Source organism: Rhinolophus hipposideros (genome assembly GCF_964194185.1).
Source record: "Rhinolophus hipposideros genome assembly, chromosome: 7".
In the NCBI taxonomy this organism is placed as follows: domain Eukaryota; kingdom Metazoa; phylum Chordata; class Mammalia; order Chiroptera; family Rhinolophidae; genus Rhinolophus; species Rhinolophus hipposideros.
The window spans coordinates 31,787,246-31,805,092 of record NC_138053.1 but is presented as its reverse complement, the minus strand read 5'-3'; the positions used below and the strand labels follow the sequence as shown (position 1 = coordinate 31,805,092).

The window sequence follows — 17,847 nt, the reverse complement described above, 5'->3', positions numbered from 1 at the left end:
GTCAAGCTAAAAATATAATCTGATAAACTTCTGCTATCTGAGCCTTTGAACCTGCATGTTACTACTGCTTTTTCGGATAAATGGAGTAGTAATAATGAGCTAAAATTCACTGATTTCAGTGATGGAAAGTGATTGGGGATGTAAAAAAAATCTATAATGAATGGGCCAGAAACATGCAGAGAGGAAAAAAGTAAGTTAGTAACTTTCATAAGTACGTTAACCTCGGGCAAGCAGAAAAATACTGTTCAGTGTACTGGAAAAGGCCTTTTCTTAACGGGCTCTAATCTAAAGGAGTGAAAAACATCTTTGGTGAGTTAATATTACAAGGGCCTGAAAAGATCAGCTGCTCCCTTAACTCTTATCTTAGTTTACCATTCAGCCCCTAACATTTACTGAGGTCCATTTATGCATAAGGCACTATAGCAGGTTTAAGGGAAATGAAACTGCCTGAGTTCAAGAGACTTATAGCTCATAAGAAGTGTGTGTGTGTGTGTGTGTGTGTGTGTGTGTGTGTGTGTGTGTACATACATATACATATATACAAATAAGTATATCATTGGTATATGTTATCAGGAATGAGGGAATGGGGTTTAGCCACTGGTAACCAGGGATTTAGCAAGCACTTGGTTCATGTGGAATCCCAGTCAAATTATTTTCTCTCTTACCTAGGATCAGTTTATATTTGTACATTTTCTACTATCTGCAGGCTTTTCACATCATTATGTACAGTTAAGAATTCACTAGAAGTGCTCCTAATGTTTAAGTAGCAAAATGATTCCTTTATTAGTTGCTTTACAAACTATACACCCAGGTATTCAGAGTAACCCTAGGCTTACTTGTTTTCCTTTCTCATAAAAGCAGGTGGAAAAGAGACGAAAGAAGCAAGAACCAAGAGTGAGTTTAGGGATTTTATGTAGGCAGATAAGAAAATATAGCCGGCTCAAGGTCGAAAGGGGTAAGACGCTATTATAAAATAAATAAGTAGCAACAGTTTGGCCTTTGTAGAGATTCTACCCAGGTGACACTAGTGAATGATATTCATACCACATTCCTGTAATGAAGTTCCTGGTCCCCTATTTTTTATCGTTATATATAGAATTATTGATAAGTTCTATTTGCCCTAAAATAAAAATCTTGGGAAAGAGTATTACTAATAATAGCTATCACTTATGGAGCACAAACAATGGGCTACACAAAAATTAACAAGTTTAATCCTTACATCAACGATGTGATAATTGTCATTATCCCTGTTTTACAAATGAAGAATTGAGAATGAGAATTCCTACCGTAATAATAAGTGATAAAGCCAGGTCTTAACCAAAGTCTGTTTGATACCAAAGCCTGTGCACTGCACTACTATTATTATACTACTGAGGACAGATAAAGACCACCAATTCATTCACCATAAATGCTTCCGAGAACTACAGAATGAGGAGGGCTGTAGTTTATTCCAAATGTCTGGGATGTCAAAGTGGCCTCAAACCATTTCTGTTTAAACAGATCTCACCAAAAAGCCCTAGTTGTACTGGGTGGCCTGTTAAAAACAATCCAGCCATCCTGACCTCATCTTGGCTGGCCAGTGCTCTCTCATAGGTCAGTGTCTCTCTCCTTGGTGCATACCCCTGAGTCCATTGGGCTGGAAATCCTCCCAGCCTTGAAGCAGAATGCAGCAATTCAAATAGTAAATTTTACTGAAATTTCTTGTCATCACAGCCCAGCCCTGTTTTAATAGTTTGGAATATCCAAACTCAAATGAAGTTGTTCTATTCTTCTTTGAACCCGTACAACTCTCATTCAATCTTTTTTTTTTTAATGTAAAGATTATTTTCTTTTTATGAAAAGAAATATACGTCATGCTGGATCTCCAAGAATTTGTCTCTTATCAAAATCTGGAAGCTTAATTTAAACCACCCTTTGCAAAACAGAGGGAGAAACACCATCCCAGATTTAATAGTCCTGTAGATACATGTTAATTATAAATTTCCAAAATAACCATTGATGACAATCTTCCCCACTGTCAATGGTCATATAACTAATTAGCAATATCAGAGTTTTAGAACCAGTGTTGTGCTCTCAGGGAGCTGCAGGGATGAGAGAATCTGTGATGATAAGAAACTTAGGAAGTGCTTTAAATTTTCAAGTAAAGTTACCAGGGATTAAACAGATATGCCAATATCACACCAGAAGCATAGCCTTCACCCCTCACTCACCTGACTATAAAATATGATGATGGTGAATTGGTCTCAAGAAAATAAAAAGACACCTGAAACTAATAAGAAACAGACAAAGAAACTTTCTGGTACAGTTAGCATTTTAGGCCTTATGGAGAACACATTGTAGAGGAAGCACATTGCATTTTTTAAAAATTATCTCATTGGGGCTAAATGCACTTTTCATGTCTTCTAAAAGGTTGCTTGCTAGTATGCCATCTAAAAACCTTCAGCCTTCAGTTCTGTCTGTGATGAACAAGGTAATAATCACTATGTTGCTGTAATAAGAACATCTCCTTTCCTGTCTCAGTTAATCCATTTCCAAATGGTCTCTGGGCTTCTCCCCTTCTATCCAGGAGAGAGAGGCATGCACATGCTTGTACATGAGTTCACATAGGAACACACCTAGCTTCCCTTTCTAAATGATTACTTTAAAGAAGGGGAAAAAAATTCTTATACATCAGCTTATCAAAATTATATTTATTTCCAAGTATCCATAGAGATGCCAGAGGAACTTGTTTGAAGACATTTTTGTTTTAGATGAAATACATCTTGTATCTTTTATGACAGAAAAATGTCATAACTAGATAACCCCTATCTGCCAGAAGCCCAGGTCCTGGCCAATCTTAGAGCTACTTCAGTCCTACTTTGCCAGGATACTCCAAATTTCTGAGGTTTTTAATATAAGAACTTAGAATAAAGTGTAAAAGTGGTAGAATTTTAATTGTCCTTTATTTTTTTAATGGAATTACTAGAATCTTAAGAGATAACTAATGCTTAAGGCTTTTTTTCTCCACTTATAAAAAGGCTTCTGAGAACAGATGCAAATTGCTTTTTTTTTTAGACTGGAAATTTTTAAATTTTTATCCTCCTCTTTTAAAATGTAGAGCATCTTTTAAAATCTAAACATACTTCAGCTGGTTCCAAAAGTTAGCACGTGCAAGTATTTTTAGTAGTTGACAGTCAAAGTACCAGAAGAAGTGTGGAAATCAAGAATTTCTAAAATGCATTGTGTATATCTTACCAAGTTTATTACCTCATCTCAGCACTTTCTATGAATGCTAAACTGATTCTTTTAGTCTGTCACCTACTTTATCCATAGCTCTTCTGTTTAATGGAGCCCAATGCTACCTCTGCCTTATAAAAGAAACTAGATATGAACTGGTACAGCCATTGTCTTAGGTATAGGTAAACCTACTAAATAACAAGTAGAAAACACTACTACCTTCTCTGATTATAGTTGCCTTCAAATAGAAACAAACCCTCTTCCACGACAGTAAGTTCTTGACTACCAATTTACATCTTTGGCCTATGTTTGTAAAATCCTATCATCTATTGTTATTTTCCTGCTTAAATGTAGAATAAGATTAAATATTAAACAACTTGTATACCTTTTCTACAGTAGTATAGAAAAAGGCAAAACAGTGGTTCAGAAAAGTGAGAATTACACTGATGTTCATCTTGGAAACTTAGAATTAGAAAGGTTAAATGTGAATCATCTAGATGTATGAACCAATCCCTTTCCTTCTCTCCTGCTGAAGTTTCAAGAGCCACTCCATTTGAAAAAGGAAGAGAAATAATGGTCTCCTCTTAACCATGGTACAGGGAAGGAAATGAGGACCGTGACAGGCCATCTGTAAAATGGTGACAGTGCTAGTGCTTACTCATAGACTTCGTGTGATGATTAAATGAGAACAATACCTGATACAGCGTTTAGTGCTCAATAGATATCATTGAGACTGTGAAGGGGTCTGGCTCAGAACCCTGAAACAAAAAGCTGAAACCTGCCATTTGTGTATATCATAAATTGTGTTTACAATGTCTTAGTAATTTGAGAAATGCTTCCTTGGAGAAGTGTCCAGCAAGCTATTAAACTGTGTCTATATATATTAAAGATCGACCAAAGATTTTCCTGATAATGTTAAATCACCTATCCCTGCCATTTTGTCAAAATTTCCATGTGATTCACTGTGTGTCATAGGGCAGATGGCACACCAAGAAATTGAAGTTCCAGAAACCTTGTGAGCATTTTAGCAAACAGGTTGTAACTTCTGGGCTTTGCACACTAGGGTTTTTATATCAACACATCAGTACTTCTTGGGAGTAAGAATGTCTCAAGGCTCAACGTCATTTTCCGATCAGTAGTTATGGAGATCCTTGCAGCAGCTTATGTAGTTTTATTGCATCAGTTGCCCAAACAGTACTTTAGGCCTGATATCTACCGAGTACCTGCCCACATCCCAGAATGGTTGTCTAAGTTATTTTCATCAACAGCAAAAGGGTGTACAGTGCATTCGTGTGCACTTACAGATAGCTGGGAACTATAGAGAAGAACTTGAAAAGGACACAGTCGTCTTCCCAGTTTGTAATCCTAGAATTAATATGTGCAGCTATGCATATGATGTATCAGTAACTCATGGAACATGAAAGAGATTCATAAACTAAAGATACAAAGAAACAAATACTTACTAAATACCTTCTTGATAACATTTACAATCAGTAGTTTTATGAAGGAGGCATTATCATCACAGTTTTCCAGATGAAGTTACTACTGCCCAGGTCATTTAAGTAACTTGCCCAAAGTTACACAGCTAGTTACACAGGGACCTGGGACTGGAGCCCAGATTCATTTGACTCCAGTCTGCAGACCAGTTCTGTCCCCTACACCATGCTGCGTGATAATTTTATTTTTGAAAAAAATGCAAAAGGAGGATATAATTTTGTGAAATTATAGCTCAAGAGGGAATAAAGCACAGAACCAAAGAAAACCAATTTAAAGGTGAAAACCATTCAGTGGAAATTACTAATCAAATTACATGCTGCCAGCTTGGTGGATTCAGACATTGAAAGATGAACTTCCTGTGGATGGGACTCAACAAGTTCTTTGTGAACAGTTGTTGATTTGACTGGGTTGGGGTGGGTGGGAGGGTTCTGGAATCTCTGAGTCAGTTGAATGTTGTGAACTCTTCTCTCCCTGAAGAATCCGAGGCAGTTGTTGAAACCAAAATGGAGAACAATCCCGCCTCCTCAGAATTGCAGAAGATACAAGAGAAACAGAAACTGATCAAAGAGCCAGACTCCGGAGTGCCTGTTGTTCTCATTACAACCCTTCTGGTTATTCCGGTGTTTGTCCTGCTGGCCATTGCCGTATTTATTCGGTGGAAAAAATCAAGGGCCTTTGGAGGCAAGTAAAATGTGCCCCTTGAACTGGGAACCTACCTTTGAAAGAGTGTTTGGCCTTTTTGTCCTCAAAGTTCGGTTGTGATTTTTTTTTTCCGTTTTTAAGTGCTCACTACCTTTTTTAACAATATTGTCTATGTTCCAAATATTGTCTGTAGTTAATGTCACAGTAGAAAATATTTGTGCAGCCTCAGAAATTTAGATAGTTAACATGTAATCTTTAATATTGCCTTTTAGCAACTGGCTTAAGCCCAATTAATGTCTCCATATGAAACTATATAGATAAGTAGTGTCAGGGTAAATTAGCTGAAGAGTCAGGAAGGAGGGGATCCCTGCTGTTAGAAATAGGTCCAGTCCTCAAAATAGTGCAGTCAGTTATTTGGGAGTTGTATTTTCCCCGAGTCCTGGCTCTAGCTCTTAGCTGCATGACCTTGGGCAAGTTACTTAATCTCTCTAAACAACAGTTTCCTCATTTATAAAGTGGGAATAAAAGACAAAATTTTGCAAGGATTAAATGAAATAATTTACATAAAGCATTTATCACAGTACTTGTTACCTAGTAAGTAAGTGCTTGTTGTTCATCCCACCAATGATTATGAGGAATAACCATTGGTAATAAAGAAATGAAAGTCATAAGAAGTGAAAAAAGATAATTGTCTTAAACCTCAGCATTCTCAGGAAACCAACTATTTCTATAACAAACTGTTTGGTGGTTTTTAAACAGGCATAATTTAGGCCATCCCTAAGCAAACGAGGCAGAGTTCAATACCGGAGTCAGTATTTTATCAAATCATTATCATAGTATAATGATTTGAGCTGGGTTCCTTTTAGGACATCCAAAGAAATAAATAATCCGACCTGTGATTCTCACCTCTCACAAGCAGTCCCTTGGCTGGGTCCCCAGGTGCTAAGGCAAGAGTCTATAGCCACGTCTGGGACGGAATCCATGGACCAGGATGGGAGGCAGCATTTGATCAAAAACAGCATCTGATTCATCACATTTCAGGCCAAGGCGGCCACGGCGGAGAGTCAGTGACACAGAAACAAATACCAGAAGATTCAATTTAATAGGCTATGAAAGGGAATTTTTCTAGGACTTTTTTACTTTTCATCTGCAATCAATAAAGCTCTGCACAAATACAGTTAACTCTTTCTAAAAAAGACGTCTGTTGCACCCCTGTTGTGGGTAGGGAATTGTGGTATGCGGGGGCAAAGATCAATAAACTTAGTCATTGTCTTCATGGAGTTAGATGGTAGCTTCAAAAAAACAAGAATCTTGTATGTTTGCTTGTTTACTGATATATCCCCAGCACAAATAACAGTTCCTGGCACTACGAGTTCAATAAATAATTGTTGGAAAAAGGACTGGAGAAATAAATGGAGCTCACAGAATAGATAGCACATAAAAGTAATAATTGAGGGTGGAAAGTGCAGTGATAAATACTTACCAGGAATATTAGGAGAGGTAGGTAGCAGGGATGTTAGTCATCAGCCCACCCTGGACGAAGGAATGGGGCCGGGGGTGGGGGGGCAAGAAGATCTGGTCTCTCCTGATTGCTGTGAAGCATGTGTAACATGGCTCTGGTACAGAATGCTGAGTCCACAAGAATATGTTGGGAAGGCAGAGACCCAGTTCGAACAAATGCAACAACCATTGTTCAATTGCGTTTTATTTAGAAAAAACTTCAGCTTTATAGGGTTCAATCTAACACATTTTTAATTCTAAATAGAGATCAGCCTCTAACATTTTGTCAACATTGGTTCTTGATAGATCTTATCCAATCCATGAGGGTTTTTAGTAACCCTCGTAAAGGACCTTCCATTTACTCAGTATACCTCTATTGCGTGGTAGCTCCACACCAGACACGTTGCTAGGCTCAGGGAATGCAAAACCAATTAAAGACTGCCCCGCATTCTTGCAGAACTTACAGACTAATTTGTTGACTTTCTAATAGTCTTGTCAGATTCTTCTGCCCTTCTTGTCTGTTCTCTCTGCACCCACAATTCTGCCTTCCTCCATGATACTGCCTCCACTCCTGGTTAGAGATGTCTCCGGAGAACCCCTGAGCCTCACTTCCCTGACGGCAGCCCTAACAGAGTGGTGGAAGCCAGGACAGAGGGGGCAGGGAGGTACACAGCAAAGAAAAAAACTGAAGTCCAGCGGAGTTCTGCCAGCCCATTAGGAAAGAAAGTTGATCCTTTATGGAGATGAGAAGCCCTATGGACAGCCTCTGGGTCACCTTGTATGATTAAAAATAGTCAGGGTTTCAGGTCCTTTGTCTTAAGTCTTACGGGTATAAAGGGGAAATGATATATACAGATCCAAAGCTTTCCTAAACAGGACATGTACTGTTCTTCATGGAAAGACTGAAGCCTAAGACAATTATTCCTAAATCGTAATAACCAAAACTCCCAAATTTTTATAAATTATTGGTAATTTAATTTTGTCCCGATAAAAATTAGTATTTATTGAGCACTTACTGTATATGTACAAGGCACTGTTCTAATTATGTCACATGCCGTAGCCCATCTAAACCTTACAGATAGGTAGAGATTGTCATTGATCCCTCCTTTCTCAGAGGAGAAAACTGAGGCTCAAAGAAGTGATTTATTGAGATGGCACAGCCAGTAAGAGGCACAGGCAGGAGTCTAACCCAGCTCTGGCCCTTACGTACATTATAATAATATAGTAACTTTTTTCCTTGGAATTGCATACAGAGAAGAGCCAGGGCTTGTTAATCATTTATGAATTCCCGATTTTGTTTTGAAAGTTTAGCCCATGGATTGAGGAGGGTGATTGGGAATCGTTTTGAAATGTGCCATCTTTTTCTAGCAGATTCTGAACACAAACTCGAGGCAAGTTCAGGAAGAGTGCTGGGAAAACTTAGAGGTATGCCTGTGACTTTGTGGAGTCCTTCATGTTTGGTTCAAAGTCAACCAGCTGATGTCCTTTAAAAAGCAAGGAGATATCTCTTATTTTCTCTGAAAATGTCACTCCTGGTGTGCAGCATAGCATCCCCCCAGCGTCAAATGCAGAATGCAGATCAGAAACTAAACTGAAGTGTGTGGCTCTGGTGGCAGATTTCCCAGTTTCATTTTGTCCACCTTGCCATTCTGCGTTAACTAATGCTCTTCCCCTGCCTCTTATCTGACTTCATTTGTCTCCAGTAAATTTTCTGTCTCCTCTCGGCATGTTAGGGCTTGTCACAGTGAAGATGACCTTTTCATAAAGTCATTGAAATGAAGAACTGCTCGCGGGATGACAATTCCCCAGAACCCAGAAAAAACAGGAGGTGAAAAGTGAATCTGAAATAATCCTACAGAAACACATAATCCTGGGGAGCTTCGGTTTTTTCTTACGTATTTTAATGTGTGAAGTAGTATCTTTCTGACTTTGTAGGATAAGGATTGCTGTAGGTCAATCTTTTTTTTTCTTTATTTGCTAATATCTACCCTTTCCCATCCCCAGCTTCTTTGTTTACCATTTAAGAATTTACTAAGAAACTGAGAGTCATTTGTGCAAATTTTACCTCAAGTCTATGTTATTGTTTGCTTTCTTCAGGAAAGGGAAGTGGAGGCTTAAACCTTGGAAATTTCTTTGCGAGTCGTAAAGGCTACAGCCGAAAAGGGTTCGACCGCCTTAGCACCGAGGGAAGTGACCACGAGAAAGATGAAGAAGATGGAAGTGAATCAGAAGAGGAGTATTCAGCTCCTCTGCCCGCACCCACAACTTCCTCCTCCTGAAAACTGGGCTTTGATTAGGCTGATAATATTTACCAAGAATGCCCGAGTCCTTTCCCTTTAGCACGTTTAGCGTTTTGTGTATTTAATTGTCAACTATACTACTCTATGCGGGATTATACACATTTTCTTTTCTTTGTTTGGTTTAGTTGGCTTCTGTTTCTAGCCGAGGCGTTTCCTAAAAGTTCATAGCAGTGCCATTGTCTTTATATGAACATAGAATAGAGAAACAGTCCTCTTCTTCCATCACACTACAAACTTAATGATGGGAGGTCTGCTCATTGACATTTTTGAGACTTTTCTGTAGATGTAAATAACCCCCTTTTCTGCTTGAACACAGTCTTTTCCCAATAGCGCTTCCATTGCCGATGTCTTTCTTTGGTGCCTTTCCTGTTCAGCATTCTCAGCCTGTGGCAGTAAAGAGAAACTCTATACTACATGATGACAAAGCTGCTAAATCTCCTTCTATTTTTTTAAAATCACTAGCATTATATTGCAAGGAGGGAAAGAAAAAAAAAGTCTCTATTTAAATTCTTTTTTAATTTTCTTCTTCAGTTGGTGTGTTTTGGGGATGTCTTATTTTTAGATGGTTACACTGTTAGAACACTATTTTCAGAATCTGAATGTAATTTGTGTAATAAAGTGTTTTCAGAGCATTAGCTGTCAGAGTGTATTTTGCAGTTTTTGCACATTTGCAGGGTTTTATATACAACTTTTGTAATTACACAAACCACAGATATCGTGAAACCTACTCAATGTCTTCAACCAAAGGAAATATGTTGTATTGTATTAAGATTAAAAAGATATTTTGTTATGTAGCCGATATAAATTAAAAAGCAGCCTAAGAATTTACATACATGTGTAAAACCAGGCTCTCTTTTAAAATTCAAAGATAGTTTTGCCTGTGTATCAATCATAAGGTCAATACTTCAATAAAAGGTGATCATAGCTAAGAGGAAAACTGTGTCTCAGATTGCATATCAAATGAATCCATTAGTGTAGATTACGAAGTTTTCTTTTTAAAGAATAATTTCACTCAAATTCTCATGTATTCATAGGAATATTCATCTCTTACAGTGACTACAAAATAATTCTAAAACATCATTTTCATAATCCATCCATGCAATTTAGTAAGAAGCTGATCATTTTTCTTTTCAGAATAATCAGATTCTGGAACCCTTTCTTTAATTCAGTCATCTTAGTAGTTGAGATGTTAGAGATTTAATTAACTAATTGTGAAAATAATGCAGGGTACCTTGCGAAAAAATATAAAGTCTTACAGCTATGTTATTGAGAAAATCTAACTTAACACAGATTTTTCTTCTCTCGTAATTGATACCAAAGAGTATCTGAAGGATTGATTTGTCACTTCCCAAAAGTTTACCTCACCTTCTTATTAAAATTTACTTTGGGCACCCTCCTCCAGTGGAAACTTCACCTTTTTTAAAAAATTTTTATTCCTGTATTCTTCTTTCTCAAATGAAGAACACGTTTTTCCTCTCTCTGACCAGTCTTTTATGCTCCTTTAATCGCATCAGTGGCCAATGTGTAAATAATGATGATTTTCTAATTCTATCATTTCGTCTTCATTTATTAGCTGCCATTCTTCTGTAAATGACTGAGAGTCTTACTGAATCACCCCAGGAGATATTGGCAGCATCTACTTCAGAGCATAAAATAATCCCCTCATTTTATTTGTAACTAGTGTAACATGTTCCCCAAATCCATAGTCCAAATATGATCAAATACCTTTTTATTTTCCTAGTTAATTGCTCAAGTCTTGACCTCAGCCTTTTAATGGCTGGCTTTGCCCTCCTTTCCTTCTCCGGAATTGTCATAAAAATTCCAGATCGCAAAAGGGGAATAGGGGGCATGGAATCAGGAAGTTTGCATAACGCCACAGGGTCATGTTCAGGTTCGATTCGTCCACGCTGCAATTGCTACTTGCTGCCACATGATGTCGCTGTTGAAGGTTATTCTCTATACCGTGTTTCCCCGAAAATAAGACCTAGTGGGACAATCAGCTCTAATGCGTCTTTTGGAGCAAAAATTAATATACGACCCGGTCTCATAGTAAAATAAGACCAGATCTTGATTTTTGCTCCAAAAGATGCATTAGAGCTGATTGTCTGGCTATGTCTTATTTTTGGGAAAACACGGTGCTCCTAGTCCTTAAGAAAGCTGTTGCTACCCTGTTGCTCGGAGGTTGCCCGAATTCAGACCAGTCTCCCACAGTGCTGTACTTGGCCTTCTGAGAGCCGAAGTTTTTAGGGCTGGGCACTTAGTTTATACTCACAGCCTCCTTCTTGGGTGCTTATAGACCCAGGAGTCCTGGGTCAGGGCTGATCCTCATTTGTGTGCCTTCTCTCCCTATAATTTTCCCTCTTAATCCCTCCAAACTCACCTGGTTCCATTAGCCCCCTTTTTGTATTGTGGTAAGAACTCTTAGCATGAGTTCTACCTTCTTCAAATTTTAAGTATTGCTATCCATGGACACAATGTTGCGTAGCAGATCTCTAGAAATCAATCTTGTGTAAGAAACTTTACCTGCTGAATAGCCACTCCCCATTTTCCCTCCCCCCACTCCACCCCCCAGCCACCATTCTATTCTCTGCTTCTGTGAGTCTGACTATTTTAGCAACCTCACATAAGTGAAATCATTATGATTTTACTTATTTGTCCTGTGACTGGCTTATTTCACTTACCGTAATGTACTCCAGGTTCACTTAGTAGTCATGTATGGCAGGATTTCCCTCTTTTTAAGGCTGAATAGTATTTCATTGAATGTTAAGACATTATACATTCCCTTTATCCCTTCCTCAGACCATGGACATTTAGTTTGTTTACACTTCTTGGATTTTATGAATAATCCTTTCCTTACCAGAGATGGGCTGGCTGTTGGCCCTCTAGCCCTTTAGAAGAGAGACTCCCTGTCATTTAATAAATACTTGTGAGTGTCTAACTAGCAAAAAATTATAAGTCCTGAGGATGCAGTGAACCGCAATATCCCGGCTTTACTGGGATTTACATTCCAGTGGGGTATACATTTTTTCCTCTTTTTTTTTCTTATTAAGAGAAAGATAGAAATGTAATCCCTGGCTGGGTACTTCCATAACATGCATTAATAGATTTTCAAAAATGAGACCCACAGAAAGGAATTGACTAGTTATACTAATCCCAATGCTTCTTTAGGTTGATTTAGTTTCTGGCACTTAGATTTTTCAGTTTATTTCCTTATATTTTCATATTTCCCAGACATCATAGAATTCACAGAAATCTTTAATAAGAGTTTCAAATTTTTGGAGCCTTGTTCTAAGTCTTGCTTGGCCTCCATTAAAAAGAAAGTGCTCCTTTCTTTAAAAAACAACCATAATTCTCACATCTCTAATAAAATATGTCCCCGAGTAATCCAATAAAAATTAAATTGAAAGTCAAAAGATTCATTCAACAGGCATTGATTGAGCTTCATGATGTATAAAATACAAAGATTTAAAAAAGTCACAGTCTTGCCCTTGAGGTTTTTTTAATCTATCAGGGGAGCTAAAATAAGCCTGTAAATGATTGCAGTATAAAGCATAAAAGGAGCACATGCAAAATGCTATCAAACTACTGATTGATTGAAGAACACTGAGTTTTCCTAAAGGTAATATTTGATTGATATATTTGATTTTATCATACGTGTGTGTGTATTTTTTTCTTTTTCTTTTTCTTTTTTACTGAGGTCTTCTAGTAAAAGTAAAAATTATTTATTGAACACGACAAAGAAAATAAATTATACTTGTAATATATGGACTAACTCGAATTAGTCCAAATTCTTAGGAAATGGAGTGTTGTTCTTTATTTATAGGATAAAAGTCCTTTATCAGATATTTGATTTGCAAATATTTTACCCAAGTATGTGAGTTATCTTTTCATTCTCTCAACCTGTTTTTCATAGGAAGTTTTTAATTTGGATGAAGTCAACATTTATTATATTTCCCAACAGTCATAATAAGGTTCACAGAAATCTTTAAGAATTTCACTAAGGCTCTGAATTTTCTGTTTCAATTCTGAAAAGAGAGGTGAACACTAAGAAGACTTCATGCCCCAGCAGCCAGAGTAACTCTAGCCTCATTTCACCCCCAGCACCCTACCCTCACCCCCAACTCTCCCCACCATTCTCACTCCAAGAGGCCATATTCAACTTATTTATGAAATGACCATGCCCTTACTAGCTTCTAGACATTTTTCCAGCTGCCTAGACAGACTTCCCCAGTCAAAGCACTAATCTCATTGAGCTATATATTTGTAAATAACAGTGAGAAAGAGAGACACACATTGGCTCATCGACTCAAAAATTCTAGAGTAAAAGGATCTAGGGACACAAAGGATAATGTCATCTCTCTCTCTCTCTCTCTCTCTCTCTCTCTCTCTCTCTCTCTCTCTCTCTCTCTCTCTCTCTCTCTCCCTCCCTCCCTTCTTTCCTCTCCGCCAATGCTGTTTTCATCCATGTTGGTTTCATTCTCTAGAATGTTCTTTCTATGTGATATGAAAGATGTCTCTGGTAGGTATCTTGAGAGAGATTCCCCTACTCTCCCCATAACTATATCAACCTCCCAAAGAGATTCAGAAACACAAGAATAGTGTTTTCTTTTTCAGAAATGACAATGGATTTGCAAAGATTTATCCACTAGTCCTCTTTATTTATCCACTAGTTCACTCTTTCATAGTAAGGAAAGTTTTCCTTAAACCCTTTAAATATTTTTTCCCTCACATGCATCACATAGTCATTTCTGAGCTAATCCTTAGCAAAGGGAATGGGATGGTTTTAGACCACCCAGGTCAACGCAGGAAACTTGGGTGGGATCAATTTCCCCTAGGTTCCAAGGCTCCACAAGAGAAGTGCTAGCAGCACGTAAACAAAATTCAGATAGCAAGGTAAGACAGCAGAAAATGGTTGCTGAGTAGGTAACCAACAATCCACTATAAGCTGGCTGTAGTCCATGTTTAGAAAATAAAATTTATTTATCAATAGATATCTGCTAACTTCCCAAACCTCAAGTAGCTCACAATACAGAGGGGAAAGAAAATGTAAATCCATTGTGTGAAGTTCAGTGATGGAAGCAGAGCCAGTCATCTGACAAAGTTTGGAGTGAGGAATCATGGAAGATACATGTTAATGTTCAAAATGGCATAGATAGAAAAAATTAAAATAGAAGTTGTTGGTAGTTGTTGGTAGAGGAAAATTTTATTTGCGTAGTTCTCCAAAAGTTAGCTTTTTTAATAATCCTAAAGCCTTTCTAAAAACCAAATATTGCATAGTTTTTCAATGTTGTTGATATTCTTCTGATAAGATTATTATTATTCCAGAGTAACAACAAGAATATAATCAAAGTTCCAAAAAGCAAAGATTCTGGATGACAATTGGAAGTATGCTCTGAAACAAAGTCTAAAAATATTGCATTAATCCCAAAGTTACTGGGCTAAAAGGAACTTGAATTCCAGAAGAAAGTTTAGAAAATATTTTAGTGTCATTTTACACTTGTATATGTAAATATTTAAACTCTTTATATGTTATTTTCTTTACAATACTTGCTTTCATTATTTAGATATATTAAATAGATAGGTGCTATTCATAAAGAGGTGATGGATCAATAAATGATTGCTTATAGACAGACTGACAGTCATAGCAGGAAGGAGGAAAGAAGGATGGAGGGAAGGAGAGATGAAAGAGACATCTACAAACAGATTCCTCCTAAAGTTCTTCAGTTATTACCAGTGCAGGGAATGGCTGACATCTGGTGGTAAAACTTAGTAAAAAATTTGCATGGATTTGTGCTCTCGTAAAAGAGATGCTATTCAGTGAATGACGGCTTTGTCTTCAATGAGAATAATGTAAAATATTGCTCATCATCCAGTTGTTATGTCTGCACCATGCCAAGCATCCAGATCATTGAAAATATCTGGAATGTCAGAGGTCACACACAGATACTGACAGTATCCATGTCCTCTTTGAGTCACTATTATATATATAATATATATATAATATATATATATATATATATATATATATATTATAAGAGTCACTATTCTCTAACCAAAGAACAACAAAAAAACCATGAAATTATTTAGCTATATTTTATACATAAACACTTAAAGAAGCAAAAATAACATATATAATGTCACTCAAAATCACCTGCACGTTTTGTTAATCTAGTGACATTTTTAAGAAATCAGAGTAAATTAAAATTAGGGTCAACTAAAAAAAAGAAAAAACCAGAGTTGGGTGGGTGCTGTTGGACTAAGAGGAGGTGAAGCCTCTGTTCCATCTGAAGCAGATGCTCACTGGGAAGGAAGATGCAGCCAGGAGTTATACCAGAGGCCATTCCTCCATCTGTGAGGAGATCACTGACCTGGTCCTCAGATAATGCCACTCTGTGACGGGGCTTCGGGGGCAGCCAGGGCTCTGGCTGCTATCAGTGGACAATGGCTAGAAGTCCACACTTAACTTTGTCATTTACCCAGCTGCCCAGGTTTCCACAGCCAGGGTGGGGCCCGACGACTCCAGTCTGACATGGCTCCTGTGGAAACAGAGGTGGAAGAAGGAGATACTAAACAGGAGGGTGCGGCTGGTCGGTGTTCCTCTCTTCCACTCTCTCCTGCTGTCCCCGTCAGAACTGCTGGTTTCAAGTTGTTTATAAGTAAAGTTTCCATATTACGTGATTTAAAATTACAACTATGTGAATACTAAAACCCAATGAATTTTCACTTTTTTTAAAGGTTTTTATTAAAATGTAGCTAACATACAATATTATATTAGTTTCAAGTGTACATCGTAGTTATTCAACAGTATCCATCTGGTCCTATACATATTTATTACCACATTATTGATTATATTCCCGACGCTAAAGAAGTGATCACCATGTTAAGTCCAGCAACCATCTGACACCATACCACATTATCACAATATTATTGGCTATATTCCCTATGCTGTACATTACATCCCCATGACTTATTTGTTTTATAGCTGGAGATTGGAACCTCTTATTCCCCTTTATCTTTTCCTCCCTGTTTTAATTTTTCAATTACTATTGACATTCAATATTATTTTATATTAATTTCAGGTGTACAGCATATTGGTTAGATATTTATGTAATTTACGAAGTGACTAGTACCCACCTGGCACTATACATAGTTATTACCATATTATTAATTATATACCCTATGCTTTACTTTGTATCCCCATGACTACTGTGTAACAACCAATTTGTACTTCTTAATCCCTTTTCTTTTTTCACCCACCCCCACCCCATCTGGCAACCATCAAAATGTTCTCTGTATATGTTTGTTTCTGTGTCATTTGTTTGTTTGGTTGGTTCTTTTTTGGTTGGTTTTTGTTTCTTTGGTTGGTTTGTTGGTTGGTTCATCTTCTTATAATTGAAATCATACGACAATTGCCTTTTTCTGTCTGACAACTACACTCAGCACAATACCCTCTAGGTCCATCCCTGTTATCTCAGATAACAAGATTTCATTCTTTTTTATGGCTGAGTAATATTCCATTGTATATATGTATCACTTCTTTATCCATTCATCCATTCAGGGACACCCAGGTTGCCCTCACATCCTGGCTATTGTAAATAATGCTACAATGAACATATGGATAAGTACATCCCCTCGAAGTAGTAGCGTTTTGGGTTTCTTCAGATAAATATCCAGAAGAGGGGCTACTAGGTCCTTCCTTGTCTCTTGTTACAGTCTTTGTTTTAAAATCTATTTTGTCTGGTAGATGTATTGTTACCCCAGCCTTTTCTGTTTGTTTCCATTATCATGAAAAGTCTTTCCCCAACCTTTTATCTTCAGTCTGTGTGTGTGTCTTTTGATCTGAAGTGACTCTCTTGTAGGCCAAATATGTAAGGGTCTTGTTTTCTCATCCATTCAGCCCCCCTACCTTTTGATGGGAGCATTTAATCTATTTACATTGAAAGTAATTGTTGATAGGTGTGAATTATAATTTGTGCCATTTTATTATTCGTATATTTTATTTATTTATTTATTTAGTCTTAAAGAAATCCCTCTAAGATTCCTTGTAATACTGGTTTAATGCTCATGAAATCCTTTAGCTTTTTCTTGTCTGTGAAGATCTTTATTTGTCCTTGAAATCTAAATAATAGCATTGCTAGGTAGAGTAATTTTGGTTGTTGGTCCTTGCTTTTCATTACTTTGATATTCCCTTGCCAACCCCTTCTGTTCTGCAAAGCTTCTATTGAGAAATCAGCTGCTAGTCTTATAGGAGCTTCCTTGTAGGTAACTAACTGCTTTTCTCTTGCTGCTTTTCAGATTCTCTTTGTATTTAACCTTTGGCATTTTAATTATGATGTGCCTTGGTGTGGGCCTCTTTGGGTTCATCTTGTTTGGGACTCTGTGCTTACTGGACTTGAATATCTGTTTCCTTCGCTAGGTTAGGGAAATTTCTGTCATTATTTCTTCAAATGTGTTTTCAATTCCTTGCTCTCTTCTACTTCTGGTACCCCTATGATGTGAATGTTGTTACGCTTGATATTGTCCCAGAGGCCCCTTAAACTACCCTCATTTTTTTGGATTCTTTTTTCTTTTTGCTGTTCTGATTGGGTATTTTCTGCTACCTCATCTTCTAAATTCCTGATTCTAGCCTCTGTTTCATCTAATCTACTGTTGATTCCCTGTAATGCATTCTTGACATCTATTATTATTTCTG

At 37.4% G+C, this 17,847-nt stretch overlaps 1 protein-coding gene across 23 annotated transcripts in view; it reads left to right on the top strand.

The window, feature by feature from the left end:
• PAM (peptidylglycine alpha-amidating monooxygenase) overlaps window positions 1–9,790 on the top strand; it is a 149,605-nt gene extending 139,815 nt beyond the window's left edge. For 4 of the 23 annotated variants that reach the window (XM_081053872.1, XM_081053862.1, XM_081053866.1 and 1 more), the window contains 3 exons: window positions 5,191–5,394; window positions 8,227–8,280; window positions 8,953–9,790. In XM_081053872.1, coding sequence (XP_080909998.1) covers window positions 5,191–5,394; window positions 8,227–8,280; window positions 8,953–9,134 — 440 coding nt within the window. In that variant the 3' untranslated portion in view covers window positions 9,135–9,790. Of the gene's footprint in view, window positions 1–5,190; window positions 5,395–8,223; window positions 8,281–8,952 lie in introns of all 23 variants that reach the window. The other 19 variants (XM_081053871.1, XM_081053861.1, XM_081053855.1 and 16 more) reach the window with 5 other exon arrangements.
• The last annotated feature ends 8,057 nt before the right edge of the window (window positions 9,791–17,847 follow it).